This window comes from Aaosphaeria arxii (genome assembly GCF_010015735.1).
Source record: "Aaosphaeria arxii CBS 175.79 unplaced genomic scaffold BU24scaffold_5, whole genome shotgun sequence".
NCBI classification, from domain to species: domain Eukaryota; kingdom Fungi; phylum Ascomycota; class Dothideomycetes; order Pleosporales; genus Aaosphaeria; species Aaosphaeria arxii.
In genome coordinates, this window is record NW_022983478.1 from 118158 (window position 1) to 139406 (window position 21249).

The window sequence follows — 21249 nt, forward strand, 5'->3', positions numbered from 1 at the left end:
ATAAGGTCGTCCCAGTTAACGTCCTCATCGACGTCCGAAGTCTCACAATCGATCTCTGAAGGACAGAAAGAATCTGCAGAGCTTGCATCTTCTTGATCGTTGTTGATCTAGTCTCGAGTGCTATTACAGCTGTAATAAATACTCTGTCCCTCTTGCCTAGGCTCTGCAAAGTGAATGAATTCGTAACGATTCGTGGTTCCTTAGGAAGGCTGTGGGACAGGCTGAGTCGCAACGCGTGGTTCACGATGAGAGCCTATAGGTTTTAATTAGTATTAGACTCACTATCTTATAAAGTAGGACGCAAAACATACTAAGCTCTAACGTATTATCTACTGTAGAATTCTGCAAAGGGCTAGGTAGAACAGCATTCTAGAGGTCTGTTAATAAAGGCGCACTGCTAGAATTACTAGTAGTGAAGGTAGGTTTTATAGGGACTGCGCAGTTGCTGCAGCTCCCTAATACATGCCCTGCTACCTGCAAGCGTGTGTGAACTTACAGACTCCATCGTGCTACACCTTTACTTATATTTACGTATTTTTATTGTTTTATGTATGTTATAGTTACAGTATTTGTAATTATGTAGACTTTGTATCTTGAGCTTGCGGCGTTCTCTGTGCTGCTCCACCTTTGGCTTCGTGGACGCTCGTTTGGGATGTTCGATTTAGGTTTGCCAGAAGAAGGAAGAAGGAAGAGGAGGAAGAAGAAGTAATCTTAAGCTTTTAGCAAAATTAAGTATTTAAGACGAAGTAAGGTTAGATGGTAAGGGCCTTCCTGACGCCGTGAAAGCTTGACGGACAAGTAATTCAACCTTAGGTGATGTTGATAGGAAGGAGTCTTTTTGCGTTAATCTTTAAGTGAAGTGTTGGAAGGTTAGTAAGATTAGGTAGGCGGTTAAAGGTTTAAAGCTTTATATACTAGTAGGTTACTAGCAATTCTCACCTGTTTAAAGAAGTAAATAAATGGGTAAAGGACGTTGTAGGTAAAGGTAAGACTGTCCATAAAGGCAAGTCTAGGAATTATCACACGTGGCTGTAACCCTCACCCGCTTAGAAGGGTACATCTCTTGTTGGCGGTGTATGTTGAGCTCAATTGCAAAGTTTTGCATGATATTAATTAACTTCGCTCACGGTCAGGATCGATACCCGGAAAGTGTACACAAAGTGTCGCCACGATTACGACATACCCCACGATCTACAGTCATCGCATTTATAACATCTGCCATGAAATGTATTCTATTCCTACTTGCTAAGTAATATGAAAAGATATTTCAGATAAATAATCACCGTCCGCGGCGAGTAAATCTCCCCAATAGAGGGTGTTCACCAATGGTGATGAATGATCTAACCAATCAAGAGAGCACGCGCTTCAATGCTCGCCTTAACTCTTCATAAGAGTATGTTTAAATGCCTCCTCAGAAGAAGCAAGAAGAAGCTGAAGCTGAGTGAGAAGCAGCCAACCCGAATCTATGAGCCAAAGGTGATGCTGATGCGAAGTTCGTAGCACTGACAAGTCAGTGGCGGGAAGCCATAGACACATCCGAATATGCCTCGCTCCAGTCACGCGAAGGACGAGGGAGAACACAAGCTGGACTAAACGGAGGATGGGGTTTCGGTATCGCCATGGCCTTTGCCTTTCGAGGTTTCTGGGCTCTTTTACTTCCCATATTTGCAACTGGTGTCAGATTGGTCCTAGGTGTCGTAGGCTTTCTGTTTCCTGACACCCCTCTATTGTTCTGGGATTTCTCTTTTCCGCATTGATTCGGTTTGACTGGCGAGACATACCGGTGTCGAGCCGTTCGCAAGTTCGGATCAGCTTCCAGGGAGTCGTTGTCGATATCGAATGCGGCGTCGCCAATCAGTTCCATGATATTGTACTTGATCTCCTCCTCCTCCTCTTCCTTTTTCACCACTGAACCCGGTGAACGGTGCGAAATCTCCTGCTCCACATGTTCCGCTGGCGCTTCTAATGGACTCAGACGACTCGAACAGGGACTATAGATGATTCGCTTATTCGAGATGTCACTAATGAGGCTGGGCATCTCTCGCCTCGGTATGTTCTTCTTGTTAGACGACTGAAGTGTGCGTAGAGCGGTTTCGTAGTTTCCCTCGTGTTCGATCAACAGATCGAACAAGTATCTGACTGTGTATGGATACACCGCCATGAGCCTGGCGACTTGTCGTTGGAGTTCCGGATCGTGAATATCAGAGAGATCCATTTTGAGATTTGGTGTTGCCCAGCCAAACTGGCGAGCTCGAACCGGCAGAAATGCCGTGGAGGTCTTGTTCCCTAAAATGCCAGGGTCGATGAGGTGAACTGATTCAATGACGTCGGGTCCCTCTGTCTTGATTGGGAAAATAGACCGTGTCAGTGGCTCTGTAACTCGATGATCGTCCACGCTTTCAATATGCACCGCTTGATGAGAAACCTCATCTCGAACGACTGGGTGTGGCTTCTGCTGAGCACTCATGAGATTCCTGGAACAGGTCAGCTTGTTCTGCTATGCCTTAGAGTATGAGAAATACCTTGAACATTTCACTTCCTGATTGCTCCAGTTCTTTTCTCCCACTTTAGGCCTTTTTGTTCATGGAACTTCAACAGATCCTGGACGCTTATTGTTATGGGAAAGACCTGTGGGTAAATGTGTTGCTGATGCTGGTGATACGGTCCGAAAAGCTTCGGATAGGGCAGGGGATCGACCGAGATTAAGACGATATCCAGGGTGAGTTCTGGGGAGATCAGTTTCGAACCGATTATTAATACTAACATGACTGATGTTAGAGTCTGTACAAAACATACTTCCAATCAAAGACAGTTGACGCACAAAGATGAAGGGCCATGTTGAACAGCTGGTGAATTGAGCCGTGTTGCTCCAAGATCTGTGGAACGACGCGTTGATTCTATGCTGTGACGGGTCGGATCTTGGATTTCGAGACGCTTACGCTTTAGTGAGGTTGGAGGGGTCACCATCATCGTATGGCGAATGTTTGGTCGACTGCGATTTCATCAGTAAACATTCTTTCTTTTCGAAATGTGGGGTGTGGTCTACGGGGACTCGACATCGCCCATCTCCTGGTCATTTTCCTCACTCTCAGTTTCGCTCACAAGATCGACCACCTCCACATTGTCGTGAAGCGTCAGCTGTATGCTGTCATGTTTCCGATTCAAACTACCAGGCTTGTTTGTCGTTGAGTTAGGCCGGTCATTTGCAAGTGTGCCTGTAGGGCACCCTGTTTGCCTTGTAGAGGATCGATATTGCTGATTGGAGACCTCAACGACGGTCAACTTTGACAAGCTCCCGGCGAGGTTCTTCCCACTGAGACCATCGGAAGACTTAGATAGCTGTTGTAAGCTCGGAACCCACCATCTCTGAGCTTCATCAGGCAGAGATCGATTGTGATTCTGCCCAGTGTTGTTGTGTTTCTGTCTTGCACGCGAGAGGCCATAAGGTAGCATGATCGAAGACTCGGCCTCGACTTTCATCGCGAACGAAGCGCATGTGGCGATTTGGCGATGATGGAGATTATGAGCAGAGTTATTCGACCGGCAAAGGGAACGTTTGAAGTACAGAAAGCACGAGCACCGCAAATGGCTAAGGTTGAGGTTTGGTGATATCGCTGAGGAGAATCGAAACGTACGATGGCGAGTGAAGGTGAGAAAGTCCCATCATTGAGACGCTTCGGCGTGCAAAGGATCTCCAGGTTTGCGCTGTATTCAACGAAAGGGACACTCAATGACTCGCGAACAGGTAGACAGCAGCATATCCTTCAAGGACTTATTACCGGAATCTGCTCTACTACATGGCAAGTAATTCCTAGCTACTGAGTCAAACTACTGTTTTCCATCGACAGTGCAGCGTTACTTCGCCAGCATTCGCATGTCTCCTCAACTTTAGGCCCCCACGTTTTTGTTGCTGAAAGTAATGTTCCCAGGCTACCATTATCTGAGAAGTCGATCCTTCAGCGCCACCAGGTACATCTGCCGAAGGCCTCACCTGACCTACTGCTTGGCTCACATCACACATCCACGCAATCCAAAGGCTATCCCTCTGCCTCAACTTGGATGTCAAGGTACAATTCCCTACAGCGCCAGGCTGACGGATGCGTTTTCTGCAGATGTCATCATTCCAACCTAGCTATAGCTGTGTTCATTCTGCGTGGTGTTGATTTATTCGTTGGATTCTAGACCATCGCCTCATTGTTACACATGAACAGGGCGATAAACTGGAGGTAGATCATAGGCCAGCACCACGCCACCAATTCTGACCGGAGGAATACAGCATCAGCAGGCATGGATTCATCTACCCTTGGCTTTGTTACCCAACGACACGCAAGAATGAGTTTCACACCTCAGCCTTATAAGCGGGGCTGAGCCAGAGTATGAGATGAACGTGTTTGCCGCGATATAATATGAAGGTCTTCGACAGTATGGCTCATAAGTTGTGTGACCTTGGTTTCTCACTGCTTAATGACCGTCTTCGCTCCTCGCTCAGCTAGTAGCTTCTTGGAGTGAAGACGCGCTCCTCATGGACCCATTATCTGTCGCAGCGGGTGTCATCGCAATATTGCAAGCAACTGGAATAGCAGGTCAAGGTGTTCATAAGCTACTGGCCTTGCGAGATGCACCTCAACAGCTCTATCAGCTATGGAACGAGGCTGAGGCTTTACGAGGTACTTTAAGCTTCCTTTCCAGGCGAATTCGTGTGAGAAGACTATTTAACGGCAGTAGCTCTGGTACTTGAGACCGAATCGGTCCTACGTCGTATGCTGGATTCGAATGGATATGACCTGACCAGCTCCTCCATTGGACCTTCACTAGAGAAAGTTAAAGAACATGTAGTCGAGTTCGAAGAACTGATCCGGTGAGTTTAGTTGACAAGGCTGCATACCTGAGGGCATGACTCTAATTCAGCTTCGTCCGCAGCAACAAACTATCTCGACCAGAGATAGTGGGTAGTCAGGTGTTACCAAAAGTTCGGCGGTTGCATTGGCTTCGGGCGGGATCAGACATACAAAGGATCAAACAGAACATTCGCGATTCCAGAGAAATACTCAAAGATCGGCTCGCTCTGATCAGCATAAACGATAGGTCAGTCTGAAATGTCAGGCTGCCATTGCCACGATGAGCTGCTGACACATATTTTAGTCATGACTTGAAGTCTCATGTTCTTCAAATTCAGAGCATAGCACTCACCAGTTCAGACGCCATTCGGCAAATCGAAGACAACCAACGAGAAACCCAAGCAAGCCTGATCGCGCTCCGTGTTGAACAACAGCAAAACTACGAAGCTCTACAGACCACCCTTACCTGCACGATGCAACCGATCCTTGGGCAAATGGAGCAAATGACATTGGCATTGACGAGGACTCAGGGAAGCCACTTGCCTACCCACAATACCCCCGGCGGTAGCAACCCCCCGCCTTACAGTCCGTGGGCCCCACCACACCAAGATCTACCCGTTCGTGTTTCCGCGACTATAGCTTCACACCAATGCCCAAAAGGTTGTAAGTGCCAATGCCATACACGATCCTCGGTTCGCACACCAACATGGTGCAAAAACGTCTTTGGCCGGCTTATGTGGACATACAGCTCGTCGATATCGATGAGGTATTGCAACTATGCGCCATGTAGGAAGAGTTTGGGAAAGCACCACTTTACATACTACTTCCCACCGTGGCTTGTTTCCAGGGCGCTCGTGGTCTCTGCGGCACTAGACGATCTCTCGGGAGCCGGTGCGAAACTATCGATCAATGTACCACTCATTGTCCCCGAAGAGAGTCATATCGTGTGGTCGCTAGTGATGGCGGGAAACCTGGAGCAATTGAGGGTTTTAGTGGCCCAGGACAAGAATCTGATGTACGTCCGAAACCAGTGGGGACAAAACATCATGCATGTAGGGAGTATTTCTACATTTTTTCCAGGAGAATATGTGACTTACTGTGATTCAGGTTGCTGCGAAAATCCATCAGCCTGCTATCTTCAATTACTTACTTGATATGGGCATGGATGCCAATCTTCCAGACGAAAATCAGAAAACAGCCACCACGACGGTGATCACCCGCCGCGGCGCCGAAGAGTACGATCTTCCTATAGATGCAGACGACCTCGCCGATCGCCTTGGATGGACGGAGTTGCACAAAATAGCTGCTTTGACGCACAAAGACCGTCCATTGACGGAGGCGATCCTGAAGGCAGAGTATGACACAATCAACAGCAAAGATAATCTTGGCCGCACACCACTGCATTGGTTAGCTGAGAATGGCGACGTAGACGGAATCAAGCTTTTGACGCAAGACCCCTGGCGGGCCGATGTACATGTTCGGGACAACATGGGATTCACAGCACTTCATTGCGCCTGCTGGGCAGACTCTTTGGCTAGTTCATCAGCCCTACTCGATGCAGGCAGCAACCCGAATGCACAAGACAAACATGAAAGAACGCCAGTCCTCTTCTTCGAGGATAGCAAGATATTGGATCTTCTGATCGAGAAGGGTGCTGACCTTCTCGTCAGCGATGATGAAGGGGCAAACTTCATGCACCATGTCGCGATCGCCGATCAAGGTGATCTTGCAATGACTTTACTCGAGCGGTATGGAGATAAGCTTTGCGTACCCAACTATAGCGGCGATACTCCCATTGGCCTGGCCATACAATCCAACAGTCTCCAAGTCCTTGCAGCCTTGGTAACATACATGGATGAGTTTCCTGTAAGTAAATTCCTCATGCTCGTCGCGTCGCTATCAGAATCAGTAGAGTCCCAAAACTGACCATCAATAGGTCGAAAAAATCAACTCAGTCAACAAGAGCAAACGTAACATCCTCCACATTGCTGCTTTGTATGGCACAACTGAGTCTATGGACATGCTCGCCGAAGCAGGTCTTATTGGTCTGGATCCAGATGCATTGGATAAAGATGGCCATACACCAAACGAATGCTTCATTCAGTGTCGAGACGCAAATCATGCAACGACACGCAAACGATTTGAGTTAGAGAACGAATCATGGACAAGTCTGATGGCAACAGTACGCAGACAGGGAAAGCCACTCTTTGAGATGAAAGAAGTAGAAAAAGTTGACGTAAGAATGGAAGTAAGGATCATTGAGGAAGTGGTCTAGGTTAATAGGCGTAAGCTACATTTGATGTGCTAGTATGAACGAGGCTGAGACGGCATGTCTAAATGTTGTAGTCATATAGTCAGGAAGCTTCAGATCATTCTAGGGTCTGTATTTTCCTTCAGGGTTTAAGCTCTGACTTGGGATGAGGTATCGTCCTTTTCCGTTTTCAATGGCATTGTCTCGAAGCTGGGCTTTCTATCTTGTCTACTACGTGCAATCTACTAAGCAGGCTCCCTAACATTCGACTCTAGCCCAAACTTCAAGCATAACTACTTAGTATGGAACACACACTAATGCACATTACTCGGTATCTTTTGGTTTCTCCACTTCCAATAAATACGAATATGTTATTTTACACGAAACCATGACCAGAAGTGCACAAGGCTCTGCACCTTTGATACTTCTAGCCGCCAAGATTTTCCCACGTCATATAAATACCTTCTAGGTAACCATACTCGTAACTGAAGCTGAACTGAAGCTGCTCATTCAATGCTCTTAGAACCCCGACAGCGATATGAAAATATGAAAATATATGGACTCAGCTCGACAATAATACTTTGCGCGTTCGATTTATTTGGGTTGGTCTCCGCAGATTCGTCCTCCCAGACCATCAATTCGATGATTTCTCAAGAAGCGCACGACGTACTTACAGATGTGACTTTGAGCTTCTACAATCCGGAAGATGCCCTTTCACCATACACCCTGGATCCACGGAGATGGCGACGGTTAGAAAAAGACCTCCTTCTACATTCCAGCAAGGAGAGCATTTGGCTTTACTACCAGCAAAAGCAAGAGAAGGATCTCACAGCGAGTGATCTGATAATTACCGGTTTACATGTGAAGAATTCCAAGCCCGAATCTAGTTCTGATGAACAATGGGAATCTCGACCAGGGGATATATGGCTCCAGCGAACCCATTATGATGGCAACGCCAGCCAGGCAATAAGAGCCATTGATGTTTTATTTGGCGCAGATGCCGTAGATCCAAGACCACAGTGGAGCATTTCAACTTCGCCGCTCAAGCTCAATGCTGCTGCAGAGGTGCCAGCGTCGTATCTGACCGTACGACGGGGCAAATCACAGCCTCGAGATACTCCTCCACCATTGCAAGCCAACAAGGATGGAAAGTTCAAGATTGTGCAGATTTCCGATACTCACATGATAGCTGGGGTCGGTAACTGTACCGACGCCCTTGGACCCAACGGGGAGCTCTTGCCCGACAGAGAGGCAGATCCGCTCACTGTGAAGTTCATCGAAGAGATATTAGATGTCGAGAAGCCTGATCTAGTTTTGCTTACTGGCGACCAATTGCATCACGACATTCTCGACAGTCAGTCGCCTTTGCTGAAACTAGTCGCTCCGCTTATAGCGCGATCGATACCATATGCTGCTATTTTCGGGAACCATGATAGTGAGGGCATGTGGCAGTTGTCGCGTACGTACCGCTACACATTCTAGCGATTAGACTTGAAAGCATGGAAAGCATCACTCACTGACACACCGATTCAACAGGCAAGAAACAAATGGCAATTCTACAAGATCTCCCATTCAGTCTCTGCCAGCTCGGCCCGGAAGAAGTCGACGGAGTCGGCAACTACATTCTCCAAATCTATCCCCACGATTCCACGAACGACCCATTCGCAACGCTCTATCTGCTCGACTCACACGGGGAGCTAGAAAGTAAAGTGAAATGGCCGGACTACGGACACATCACTCAGTCACAAGTTGACTGGTTCATCAGCACCTCTCAAGCATTACGCAGCGCACGAGAAGCCACCAAAGGCGCACGAAAAACCTACCATCTCCCTTTAGCATTCTTCCATATTCCGTTTGCTGAATACACGGATGAGAAACTTGCGATCAGAGGTGGCAAACGGAGAGAACCGACGGAAGGTCCGAGTTTCAATTCACACTTCTACGACGTGTTGGCCGATGAAGGTGTCGTGGCGGTTGGTTGTGGTCACGATCACGTCAACGATTTCTGTGCTCTGCGGCATTCGACGAAAGAGTCGCGGTCTGTTGGTGGGCAATCGAGTCCAAGAAGCAGTCCTTGGCTTTGCTATAATGGTGGTACAGGATTTGGAGGGTATTGTTCATATGATGGGGTCCGATTTCATCGTCGGACGAGAGTATGGGAGTTTGATGCAAATGCTGGTAGCATAACGACTTGGAAGCGCAAGGAATATTCAAAAGATAGGGTCGACGAGATCGTGCTTGTCAAAAACGGGGCTGTCGTCGACCCTGCAGCGCATGAAGATGTGGATGATTGGCAATTCATCTCTAGAAGTGAGCTCTAGATCAAAAGTTATGTTCACTCCATACAATCGCATCAAGTAAAATTTCCTTGCAATCTCTATGGAACACCCTTCCTGGCATCATTCTCTGCCCTCAGCACATGCAACTCCCTAATCTCCCCACACAACTCCCCACACGGCCCGTCAACCTCCAAACCCGGCGCCACCTCCTTGATAGCCAACGTGCTAACCTTCAACCTCGGCAACCCCAACTCCTCCCTCCACAACTTCAACTGCGCCGACGAACTCGCATACACGATCCTGCCCAACCCGGCATTCGCGTGCGCCGCCGCACACATGGGACAGTGCTCTCCGGACGTGTAGACCGTGGCTTTCGCGCGCTCGTCCTGGCTGAGATTCTTCGCCGCCCACCTGGCGAGCGTGAACTCCGGGTGCAGGGTCGGGTCCGCTAAGGTGACGGTCCGGTTCCGGTCTTCTTGTAGGATTTCGCCTGAGGAGGAGACCAGGATGGAGCCGAAGGGGCTGTCGCCTTCGTGGCAGGCCTCGGTTGCGAGGGCGACGCACCGGCGGAGGTGGTCTACGTCGGTTTGGGAGAGCATTTTGTGGTCGAAGGGTGAGGGTGGCCTAAGGCTGTTCACAGGGAGGGTGAGGTTGGGTGAGATTATTGATGAGCACACGGTGCGAAATTAGGTCCTCGATTCCTGGGTACTTCGTAATGGTCTGTTCGGATTTTGGTTGGGTGATGAATGATGGGGATTGTAGATTCAATAAAGAGGCAGATAGATACCTAACGAACAATAATCGATAAGAATTAAAAGAGGGGTTAGAGCCAGAACGAAAATGGTAATCGAGTCGAACATTAACATTTCGAAGTTGATAAGCACAAAGACCAATTCATCGTTATAAAACGCTCGACGCTTTTTGAGCTGTAAGAATTTTTGCTTCGTGTAAAGAAGGGTATCGCGAAGTACGTATCTATAAAGTCAATCAAAATGCCACCAAGATTGCCCCCAAAAAGCAAAAGCGCCAAACCCATCATTTTTATCCAACATCAAGTATTTCCCTTCGATTGCACCTTAGCTAAAGCATCTTGCGGATTGTCCTGCAACATGATCCATTCCTGACTGTCCGCACTGATCGCATCCGCATCTTTGGCCATTGTTGTGACTTGAGTAGTAGTATGCCGACCCTGATACTGACTCCTCGCATCGTCATATTCCACACTATATCCCTCCTTCACTACTATGCCGCCGTTGAGGGACTGGAAGGGGAACGATTGCCCCGCAAATTTCGAACCCTTTTTGTGTGTGGAGCGATGCGTCGAGCTGTGTGTCGAGTTGAAGATGCGCGGGGCGATCTTGGACATGAGAGGTTTGCAGGCGGGGATGCAACCGCAGATGATGCCGATGCTGGTTTCGATCGCGACGATAACGTAGAGGGTGGATCCGTGCCCTATAAATCGAGTGGATTAGAAAGTGTGGTGGCTAATGGATGCTGTGGTGTCAAGATGATAATACTGACAGGATGAGTCGTAGGAGTGTATGTAAATTGACGTGTACCAGAGGCGACAGACGCCCGCGACGCATATGCTGTGACTGGGTTAGTACAGATGGGAGACGTCTTCATGATGGGTGTGCCTACATGACACCAAGAGTGAACATGATTATCAGTGTCACTCTTTGCTTGAGGGAGATCCGAATTTTTGCGAGATCTTTTGCAGGCCAGAGGAAGATCTGCAGTGGTCAGTCTGAGTCAACGGTTGCTGCATGTCTTCTCGTACCAGAAAATCACTGAGAATGTTGAGGCCCTGTGTTTGCGTCAGTAATGCCTGCTGTCGATATAGTTAAAAGAGCTTACTCCAGTGGTATAAAAGAGGGGAGCTATGTCAATGCACTCGCGGTTTGGATATTTAGCAAGTAACCAGTATGCCTCAATGGGTCTGTTATTCATCAGTAAGTCGCATTTAGGAAAGACGTAAATAATTACGTACTTGCACTGAAACAAAGCAAGAAAGAAAGAGATAAGCGACCATATCGCGGTGAACGCGAACATGCAATAGCAAAAGTACTTGTTTGTGGTTGACGGGAAAATTCCTGGAGATGTGAGCGTAAAGACAAATAGCCCAGTCGACATAATTTAACATACGTAAATAAGTTAACAGAATCGAAACCTTGGTCAAAGCAGTTATTGGGATAAACAGCAATTGTGTCGCCATTGCGATCTAAAGACTGTAATCAGCAAGTTTCAAACTATTGAATCTAAAAAAAAAGTACCTGGGCAGGTTTGACTGGATTGGCAGCGATTTCAGGGCGCAGATCCCCTACGTACTGTCAGTGTATCTACACGGTCATTGATCTGTGAAGTTTACATATGTGATATCCGGTTTGGTATTCTGCTTGCGTGGAGATGCAAGTCATTATACTTGTAGCTACAGAAATCACTGTAGCCACAAGCATGCACCAATCGTCCTATTGATAAATATTAACGATGTTCGAAGGCGACATGATTCTGGAACCTACCGCTCCAAGTGCGCGAATGAGTACTGCTCGACTGTAAAACCGCATCATAGTGAATATCACGATCAAGCATAACAGTGGTATTTCTATGCCCAAGACTAGTGGACGCCTGGTCTCTGGATCGATGAAGTTGGGAGGCGGCCATGAAGCAAAGTCCGCAGCAGTAGGCAACTGCTGGAACGACATGATGAACGCAATTTGAAAAGAGATGAAGAACAAATTGAGGAAGAAGAACGGTGGAAACAGCAAAAGGAGTTCGAAGATTGATTAGCCATGCACTCCTTGGTTTCTTCCAAGCATGGAAAGGGTGGAAGTGACATGAGTGCCACCCGCCGACAGTTTGACTACAGTTTTCTAGACCGTCTAGGAGTGCTGCCCCTACTGACCGGGGTGAAATCCCATAGGCTGCAATTATGCCATTGTAGATGATATGAGTGCTAAGCATGATCGCCGCGTGTTGACGGATCGCATACAGTGATCCGAGGTAGATCGATCAGGGCTATCCCATCATATTGGGTAGTGTGCCTGAATTATGAATGGCGCAAGATCTGCCGTCTCGAACACTACAGTATAATGGAACAAGTGATGCATCAAGCAAATGATGCCCAACTCCCAGGTCCATTTGAACATGGTCTAGGTCTATGTATCGAAGTAGCCAGGAGGCCCTATTTCTTCGTTCAATGCTAGCAGACTACACGGAACTTTTCAGGTTGCGTGAAGAGTTGCAAGCTGTGCCGGCAACATGTCCGGTAATGACTGATAGGTCCTACTCGACATAGTTGACAGGCTCGTCCGCTCGAAATGGGCTGCCAGGTACGCCTTCTTGCAGTCTAGCCAGTCACTGTGGTCACTACGGGTGCCAATATTGAAAACTGCAATTTGGTGGTTACTTGTAGCTGGAAATGGACACGAGTCACGGACTACTGACACAGTGCAATCAAACAGAATGCCGTGGGTCTAGATGAGACTAGATACTGACTAGATCCACCGTCCCCACACGGCAGATCAAGTGCATTGTCTAATATCCACATCTACCGCAAGGCCGGATCCCAATTCCAGAGATTGCTATGTTTCAAGAAGATGTTGTGCCTGAACAGCATCTGACTACGGCCGGTAGCCTTTTGTGTACTTAGGTAGAGGGAAGGCAGCTGGGAGGGGTTTGAGTTCGCCATGGCGCAGAAACATCATTTGTTCAAGAATCAGGACCTAATGTGCGAATCCTTGCCTTTGATTACTGTCGCTACTTCGAAGCAACACAAATACAAGGTCCAGTCGCACGTGAAAATAAAACTTTGACTGAGTAGTTTGTTGGCCATAGGTACGGAGGAATGACCTAGAGCAATCTCGAAGAGGACATGTCTAAGCTGTTGAACAGGATGGAAGTTGGTACATCGAGGGATAGCCATCAGTCCCCGGACATTGATTTGGGTGCATCTTCCCCACTGGCCCGGAGCTCATTGCTAGTTCCACCCTAAGATTGGATGGATGATTGTCTATCCAGCGGGTGGCAGAGCGACCGAGGTGAATCTATTCCAGCAGTAATGGTGGCCCAGAACGCGTGATCATCTGATACAAGGGGCCGGTCACCACTATATATACGCGCAGGACAGAAGATGTAAGGACAAGAACAAGGTTGTCCTTGAGAAGAACATAATGCCATATGTACGCCTACTCACAAGCTTCTACCGATCAAAGCAAGGGTATGAAAAGGTGAGGCAGTTTGAGCGAGAGGGCGGCACGGGTAGGAAGCGGATCCCTGGGTGACGGTTGCAGTCAAGAGAGTGGGAGAAATGTTAACGCGTTCCTGTTCCTGGTGGTGATGTCAGCGTCCAGCCATCCCGGTTCCAGCCATTCACGACCGCCCGCCCACGTCCACACTCCACAGTCCAGCCATTCCCCGCTCGAGTCCAAGAACTTGAATTCGCAGTAGAGCTCTCATAGCTCTCTCCCAACCTCATCATTCTACAACAGCCACTACACCACCTCCACCATCGTCCTCATCCAGGACAATATCTATCTACCTCTCGCCATCCCCTATGACTGCCCCCCCTGCCTCGCATGGGGGATTGGCAGGACCGCATCGTTTACTATCGTGATTTCGCTTATACTGCACGCCGACTGCGAATGGCGAACGGTAACATAGGCGATGTGCCTGCTTCATCTTATGCCGAGTATGTATCAGCTTCTTCTGATCTTTCCAACTCCTCCAGTGATGGCGCATCCGATCCTCCATCAGATCCATTTGGCCATCCTTCTCCAGACACCGTCCAACCCCATGCGCCGCCGGCAGAAGGACCTACACACACTGTCTCGCCTGTCACAAGATGTGTAGCCGTGCGACCGGGCCTGGCGCATCGCCTCTACTCTCATCGTCTTCATGTCAGGGCCAAAGCTAAACTGCAACGCGACAGACTTCTCTCCGGTCCTATGATTGATATCTACGTTGGCGAGTCCAAGCGCCATTGGGCTCTGCATCGCAACCTGCTATGCCACCATTCCGAGACGCTCGAGGCAGAGCTGCAGAGCAGCGGAAAGAAGCAGAAGGATAAACTCGAACTGCCAGATCACGACCCGGCTGGCTTCGAGCTACTCGTGAAATGGCTGTATCAGGGCAGGCTTGACGACGTGTCCGATCTGATTGACGCAAATCAGAAGTACGAGTATGCTGTGAGTTGCCACAAGCTATACCTGCTATGTGAGCGATTCGATATGCCTCAGCTCAAAAATGTTGCTATCGACCAATACCGCAAAGGTCTGAACGAAGCGGAGCTTGTACCGGACGCTGAAGAGATCAACGAAATCTACCGCAAAAGTCCCTCGGGCTCCCCATTTCGTACCCTCATGACAAAGATCGCGGCTCGACAAATCATGGACCCTGAGAGCCATAGAGACGTCGGAACTTACCGCGATTGTTTCGTTGACAATCCCGAGTTCGCAATCGATCTCGTAAATGCCATCAAGCAAGGCACTGGTGGCATGCTGTTCGTCGATCCTACCGATGCTGGCAACGAATGCGAGTACCACGATCATGATGCCGGGCCGAATTGCCATATCAAGGGAAAGGGAAAGACCAAGCAAGGTAATTAAGGCCTCTCAGCATAGTTTTCATTCCCGACCCACGCCACCATCCTCCGTGGTGAAGAGGGGCTCGTCTCCAATAATCGGTTCGTCTTCAAAGTACTCGGGATAACACCAATTGACATATAGCTCTCAAGGCCAAAGCCCCCCTTCACGACCCCAACTCCACCAAATCGGAACTATCCATAAATTCCGTCCCACGAGCCCTCCCTCACCGCCCTCCTCGCCTCATTCCGAATCCCCAGCCTCCAGCGAGGAGGCAAGCTCGCCTACAGGACGGGACCAGCGTGGGTCCTCTCCGCCGTCGCCTGACCAGTCCGGCATCCTCTACAGTCGGGACGACGACGGAACACGCGATGGCGAAGCCACTCAGCCCAACCGATCAGAAGGATCAGCCCTTGAAAGCACCACTCCCCGAGGAACGCCTACCAGACCCGGCGCAGGAGGAGTCACACCCAGTCCACGACGACCACCTCCCAAACTCCGAAAGAAACTCTCTCCAACCCCCGAATAATACAAAGGATGAGCGTAATGCACCTATCGAGGCAAATCAAGACACTACATCGACCATAACGGATGACTCTTCGAATAGGCGAGGCATTTGGGATTGGGCTAGGGCTGGGACAGGGAGACTGAACTTAATTGGCTACATCCCACATCCTGAATGGAAGGGACAGCCAGTTATGGTGACATCCAAGACTGCGACGGATGCAGTTAACGGGGTTCTTCAAAGAAAATCGAGTAACAGCCCCCATGACGATTTCAGTGTTCCGTCAACGACATCGACGGGCACGAATGGTGGGCAATCGAATGACGAAATACTCGTCGCGAAAATGGAAGGACTGGGGATTTCGAGTGCATCCGTCGACGAAGCATTATTCTCCCAGACGAAAGACTCTTCAGATGACTTAGTTGCTGCGGCTTCCTCCATTAATGGAACTCCTTCTCCAAAAACATCTAAATCGGATGCCTCGACGATTCGGGGAGATTTTGGCAGTCCGCCGGGAACCCCTTCGCCACCATCTCGCAAACAGACACAGAATGGAGGTGCAGATGCTGCATCGAGCCCCCATCGAATTCCTAAGTACAAGATTGCGCTCGCAAGTAATCTTCTTTCCTCACCTAGGAAAGCAGTTTCATGATACCCTCTCAATATCTTTTATAATATTTACTTGGCGGACTCGGTTCATGTCCTGTTTTACTATGGCAGCTATATATCATTGTAATCAATGCGGTGTACATGTGGCAATATATATAATTTTTTGGACAACTGCAAATAGTACCCCGTCTAATACATTCTTACGTACATATAAACTCTTCCAAATCAAGTTTCAATGTGTTACATATTCAATTTCCATCGACAGCACCAGTGGTCGCAGTGCCAAGCCCAACCCTCATTGGTCGTCGCAACCGCGTCTCAAGTTGTCCCTTCGAACAGCTTAACAACCGACGTCAACACCACTCCTTCACAACACTCGACAAGAGTGCCCAATAGCTACCATGGAGTCCATGGAGACCAAGCTCCTCAATAAATACAATATTCCTACTCTTTTCCCTGCACAATGGCCAGAAGAGAAAGATAGGAGCTCCGACGAGGAGGAAGACGAAGCCCCACGCACCGCCGCCGTTCAACCCCTCCGCCGTTCAAACACCAAATCGCGATATTCCGTACTGGAAAATACTCGAACGTATTCAAGGCAGCTTCCGGGTGCTGAAAAGAACCAAGATGGCGTGGAGAATCTCGTACAGAAAGACGAGGCCGATCCCTTGGGCACCTATCCCAGCGTTGTCCACGTCCTACGACAGAGGGGATTGCCTGTCGAGGAGGACATCAAGCTACGGAATCGGTTCCTCCTCAGTTCTACGTCCTTCTCGCCGTCACTCTTCTTGTCACAGGTTCACAGTTCTGCATCTACAGATTCCTTGCTCGCCGGTCTCGACTTCCTCTCTCGCTCGATCGAACAAAAGTCCGCCTCTCTTAAGGTCCTCGTGGAGTCGAACTTCGAGCGCTTCGTAAGCGCAAAGTCTACAATTGATAGGGTATACAATGAGATGAGGGATACGGGCCGTGAGCCTGAAAACCCTGGGCTTCGGCGCCCAAGCCATGGTCGTGGAGCTAGTCGCGCGAGCTTCTCTTCTCGTAAACCGAGTGGTCCTCTCAGTCCGAGCGCGATGATAGGAACAAATCTGGGCGATATACCGAGCGAGAAGAAAAAGAAGAACGCATTGACTAAGGAGTGCGAGTACGGCGTACATGGTATCAAGGTCCCATTGACCGAGGTTGCGGTCAAGGCGGAGGAGGTTTGGGGCCCCGCGTTGAATGGACGAGAAAAGGAGGAGACACTCAAATCTATCCTGGGATCGGTCGAGAAGAACCGTAGCCTCTTCGAAGTCGGATCCACCATCCAGGATGCGATTCGTCGCAAAGATCATGATACAATTATTGAGGAGTACACAAGGGCAAGAAAGTTTGCGGAGGATGCACGTTACGATGTGGAGCAGGCGACGTACAACAAGACCCCTCTTTCAGATGTCCAAGTTCATCAGATCATCGTCACCGCACGTATGTGGAATGATGTCGAGACACAGATTGAGTCATTCAAGCGGGATTGTTGGAAGCGTCTTGCGTCGACTCATTTTACCAAAGAGCAGGCTGGAAGCGAACAAGCCAAGTCGGAGCAATACATGGAGATGATCTCAATCATGCTTGAATTGGGTGTGGAAGACAATCCCATTTGGATATGGCTCCTGTCACGATACGACTACTTGAAGTCGCGCATAATAGCGACGTGTGAGAGATCGAAAGTGGAGCTTGAGATCCTTCGTCGTCATCTCTCGAACACGAGTAAACCTGGGTTGCGGACGCTGTCAAAGCATTTCCGTGCCATTCCGGTCGATTCAAATGCTGCTGTAGAGCCAGCGAAATTAGACTCCGCGAAAGTTATCGAATTCTGGGAGCAAGCCAACTCTTCCATGACGAATCTGCTCTCCTCAAATGGTGGCCTCCTAGGAGAAGTTGTGGAGTATTGGGACATTGCACAGTCTTTCATCAGTGGTCGTGCTCAGCGCACAATGCCCATGGGTTTCAACAATCAGTCCTCGGTGCATCACAAATTATCTTCTTCCAACGTCATCGAGCTAGAGAAGGGTACCACTGAACTCTCCAATCTCATACGCGAACATATATTCTCCGTCTTTGCGGACCCGCCTATTGAAGATATCTCGTTGCTCTTCTCTCCAGCTCCAACCGATCCTGAACCGGCCACACCTCGTACCCCTCTGAGTGCAGCACTTAGCCCTACCTCTTCTACTCGGTTTCGCTTCGATCCCGCAAATATTCCACCCCCGTCACCGAGCCGCGGAGAGACTTGGGAGAAGTACGCTTTCTGGCCTCCAAATTCGAACGCACTTTCAGGATCCCATTACCTTGCTAAGACACTTCTTCTCATTGGCACAGCTGCTAACGAAATGGCTTCTCTTCGACTACCCGAAACTAATAACTCTGCTGGCCTGGGAGATGCATTGCGCGCCCTGGTCGGTGCTGTTCGTGAGCGCTGCGTGCAAGCAGTGTGCGTGGCTTGGAACACTGACGCCGAGAGTCTCAAAGTACTGGAAGATTGGACCCGGGACCCAGATCGAAAAGACATCACAAACATGCCATCTCGGTTCCTTGCAGTGCAGAGCTTTCTCTTGACCAATTTGCAGAAAATCATGTACGTCAGCGGCAGTGAGGGTGGTAGCAAAACAGCTGTCGACGTTGTTGTGCCCCCGAGTAACAAGTTGCTGCAAATGGTGAGGAGTCAATTCGTCACAAGTCTGTATCGTACTTTGAGTGGGATGGTAGAATGCGCAGAGAAGGGACGCCGAGCGCTGGGTAAAGAGTTCGAAATCAAGGGCGATGATTTAACAATCGATGAGAGCCAAATTGGTGAAGATGTGGATGGCTGGGGCAAGGTTGATGCCGACAAGCAGGTGCGTATAATTAGCTCTCCACGGTCTATGATGATACATCTACTAACAATTCGCAGCCAATCCGCCTGCTTTTGACGCTGTCAAACATGACCACTCTCGCAAATACCACAGCACCTCAACTCCTCAATCACTTCGAGACTCTGTTCTCTGTCGCCCTTACGGATGAGAGCAATCGTATCAGGGATGTTCTTTCCCAGCTTGACCTACAGCTCTTCAAATCCTATACCAAGCCGCACATTGCCGCGATCAACAACACTATCCAGACTGGTATCTTCGCACCAAACTGGGCAGCACCACCGGCACGACAAACAAGCTCGGTCGCTGACCGGGATCCATCTCCATACGTCTTCAGTGCACTGCTCTCTCTAGTCATTGTGCACACGGAGGTGTCCACCACCTCTCCTCCCCTTGTTCCCCGCATCCTCCGCTCTCTCTTCGAATCATCGACAGAAACCCTCATTGCCACGTTTTCATCCCTCCCTCACTGTAACCTGGACATGTTGATGCAAGCCACACTCGACGTCGAGTTCATGGCTCAGACGCTCTCCGCATACACAACGGAGAAGGCATCGCAAGTCCAGACAGACATCTACCAAGTTCTTGACCAAAAGACGGATAACGCTGCACGTGTGAGGCTGCAAGAAGAACTAGGCAATCTGAGAGGGGTGTTGAAGAGGTTGAGGGAGGGCACTAGGACAGAGTTCTTGTGCTTTAGAAGGAGTAAAAGGGGCAATGAGGCAGGTCAGAGGTAATGGCAAAGATTAGAACAGAACGACGGTTTTAGTTGAGTTGATAGTGTTGTGGTGTTGTTAGTCTTTGAGCGAGTGCGAATCTGAATGTGAATACTTTTATCTACCACAAACTTCTATTGACTCGGTATCGAGGCTTGCTACATTGACATGATTTCACATTACCTACCTAGATGTCGAGGAAAGGAAAGCAGCAGTCGTCCCTGGGCCATCCACGATTCAAGTCAATAACTGAACGACATGACTCGCTTACCCCAACACGATATGATTGCGATGGAAACCCACAATGCGGCCCGCTCGCTCGCTAGGAGGGCCTTGCAGAACCCGCATCCCGCCTCATAAGAACCTGCATGATGCTATCCGCATTGGTATTGAGCATCCGAGGGGAATCTTGCGGCGTATACTCGCCTCGTACAAAAAAACACGCAAGCATCGCTTTGATTCGAATAAAAAGGCCCGTCTAGATTTAACACACCGTCCACCCAGGACAATAACTTCAAGGAATCCCTATTCTCTCGATCTTCATCCATCCATAACTTCAATAACCTCCCTGTAAATAAGTGCCCAGCCAATACAACAATGCACAACGCAACGATTCGACCGGCGCGTGTGTCCGACCACTACGCCATGGCCTCAATATGCAGCGCCGCGTTCTTCGAGGAGGACCTCTTCGGCCGTATTATCCACCCCAAGCGCCACGAATACCCAGATGACGTTGCACTGTTCTGGTTGCAATTCATCCGCGAGCAATGGTTCGATTGGCGGAACAAGTTGTACGTTGCTGTGAGCACCGGAGATGAGAAGTCTGCTGGGGACGAAATTGTCGGAGTCGCTGTTTGGCAGCGACAAGGGAAGGTTGGGGATGGTATGAAGTTGAGAGCTTGGGATCCACGTATGTTTTATTTCAATGTTCATCAGTCGTCCTGGGTTTAAGTTCATCAAAGCATATCACCTACTCTGCCCTCTTCCTAGCATTACCCACGTGCCAACCCTCGAAATTCCATTATATCTATCCAGAGAAGATCTCACATAAGTAACAACATCCCCCAAACCCACAGGCAACATAATCCACCCCCTCCTCACCCTCCACCACACCCTCCTCCAACCAACCCTCTGGCCCAACCGCGCCCTCGACCCCACAAAAACGACCCTCCTCCCCTCCGCCGAACCCTTCGTCGCGCACCACTGGGCCGGCGCCCGCTCAGAGAACTGGTACCTCTCCCTCCTCGCGACGTCGCCCGCCGCGCAGGGCCGCGGCATCGGGAAGCGGCTCGTGAAGCTGGGGCTGGATCTCGCGAGGGAGGAGGGCGTGCATGCGAGTGTGATGAGCAGTGAGGGAAACGATGTGTTTTACCTGAAGAGTGGGTTTGATGAGGTGGTTGGGTGGGCGAATGAGGGGGAGGAGAATCCGTTGAGGAAGGAGGGCGTGAAGGGGGGTGCGATTTTGTTTATGTTTCCTGAGGGTCAGGGTGGGAGGGAGTAGGTTATAGGAGTAATGAATTGATGAGATGTTGAAGAATGTTTATGTGTTCTGGTTTTCCTTCCTTCTCTGCGTACTAGGCGTGC

The 21249-nt window shown here is 49.3% G+C and overlaps 8 protein-coding genes across 8 annotated transcripts; 5 read left to right on the forward strand and 3 right to left on the reverse strand.

The window, feature by feature from the left end:
• Nucleotides 1-1510: 1510 nt before the first annotated feature.
• Nucleotides 1511-3480, reverse strand: BU24DRAFT_451276 (uncharacterized protein; the record flags this gene model as incomplete). Its single annotated transcript, XM_033531090.1, has 3 exons — nt 1511-2474; nt 2940-2992; nt 3103-3480. The coding sequence occupies 3 exons, from the start codon at nt 3478-3480 to the stop codon at nt 1511-1513; spliced, it is 1395 nt and encodes a 464-aa protein (XP_033382478.1).
• A 1042-nt stretch (nt 3481-4522) lies between these two features.
• BU24DRAFT_462952 (ankyrin) lies at nt 4523-7113 on the forward strand (the record flags this gene model as incomplete). The annotated part of the gene is made up of 6 exons (XM_033532062.1): nt 4523-4667; nt 4726-4858; nt 4921-5085; nt 5143-5890; nt 5946-6704; nt 6775-7113. 6 exons carry the CDS (start codon nt 4523-4525, stop codon nt 7111-7113), a joined length of 2289 nt encoding a protein of 762 aa, XP_033382479.1.
• Nucleotides 7114-7731: 618 nt separating this feature from the next.
• On the forward strand, nt 7732-9410 carry BU24DRAFT_348674 (Metallo-dependent phosphatase; the record flags this gene model as incomplete). Its single annotated transcript, XM_033523575.1, has 2 exons — nt 7732-8548; nt 8626-9410. 2 exons carry the CDS (start codon nt 7732-7734, stop codon nt 9408-9410), a joined length of 1602 nt encoding a protein of 533 aa, XP_033382480.1.
• Nucleotides 9411-9442: 32 nt separating this feature from the next.
• Nucleotides 9443-10177, reverse strand: BU24DRAFT_423176 (cytidine deaminase-like protein). Its single transcript, XM_033528174.1, has one exon. The coding sequence runs from the start codon at nt 9965-9967 to the stop codon at nt 9467-9469; it is 501 nt and encodes a 166-aa protein (XP_033382481.1). The 5' UTR covers nt 9968-10177; the 3' UTR covers nt 9443-9466.
• Nucleotides 10178-10419: 242 nt separating this feature from the next.
• On the reverse strand, nt 10420-12070 carry BU24DRAFT_462955 (uncharacterized protein; the record flags this gene model as incomplete). The annotated part of the gene is made up of 10 exons (XM_033532063.1): nt 10420-10820; nt 10890-10957; nt 11010-11101; nt 11149-11175; nt 11226-11307; nt 11359-11461; nt 11514-11589; nt 11642-11688; nt 11737-11836; nt 11888-12070. 10 exons carry the CDS (start codon nt 12068-12070, stop codon nt 10420-10422), a joined length of 1179 nt encoding a protein of 392 aa, XP_033382482.1.
• A 1679-nt stretch (nt 12071-13749) lies between these two features.
• BU24DRAFT_423177 (uncharacterized protein) lies at nt 13750-16265 on the forward strand. Its single transcript, XM_033528175.1, has 3 exons — nt 13750-14055; nt 14296-14963; nt 15092-16265. Exons 1-3 carry the CDS (start codon nt 13943-13945, stop codon nt 16102-16104), a joined length of 1794 nt encoding a protein of 597 aa, XP_033382483.1. The 5' UTR covers nt 13750-13942; the 3' UTR covers nt 16105-16265.
• A 153-nt stretch (nt 16266-16418) lies between these two features.
• BU24DRAFT_392262 (uncharacterized protein) lies at nt 16419-19793 on the forward strand. Its single transcript, XM_033525150.1, has 2 exons — nt 16419-18934; nt 18991-19793. Exons 1-2 carry the CDS (start codon nt 16463-16465, stop codon nt 19684-19686), a joined length of 3168 nt encoding a protein of 1055 aa, XP_033382484.1. The 5' UTR covers nt 16419-16462; the 3' UTR covers nt 19687-19793.
• Nucleotides 19794-20080: 287 nt separating this feature from the next.
• BU24DRAFT_492853 (acyl-CoA N-acyltransferase) lies at nt 20081-21166 on the forward strand (the record flags this gene model as incomplete). The annotated part of the gene is made up of 2 exons (XM_033533915.1): nt 20081-20575; nt 20742-21166. Exons 1-2 carry the CDS (start codon nt 20263-20265, stop codon nt 21164-21166), a joined length of 738 nt encoding a protein of 245 aa, XP_033382485.1. The 5' UTR covers nt 20081-20262.
• Between the last annotated feature and the right edge of the window lie 83 nt (nt 21167-21249).

Bases quoted from the DNA above. Each gene is read 5' to 3' on its own strand.
- BU24DRAFT_423176 (XM_033528174.1), bottom strand. From the start codon at position 9,967: ATGCTCTCCCAAACCGACGTAGACCACCTCCGCCGGTGCGTCGCCCTC.
- BU24DRAFT_423177 (XM_033528175.1), top strand. From the start codon at position 13,943: ATGGGGGATTGGCAGGACCGCATCGTTTACTATCGTGATTTCGCTTAT. The intron at 14,056-14,295 runs GTATGTATCAGC...GCAACGCGACAG, and splicing joins CCTGCTTCATCTTATGCCGA to ACTTCTCTCCGGTCCTATGA. The intron at 14,964-15,091 runs GTAATTAAGGCC...ATTGACATATAG, and splicing joins AAAGGGAAAGACCAAGCAAG to CTCTCAAGGCCAAAGCCCCC.
- BU24DRAFT_392262 (XM_033525150.1), top strand. From the start codon at position 16,463: ATGGAGTCCATGGAGACCAAGCTCCTCAATAAATACAATATTCCTACT. The intron at 18,935-18,990 runs GTGCGTATAATT...AACAATTCGCAG, and splicing joins AGGTTGATGCCGACAAGCAG to CCAATCCGCCTGCTTTTGAC.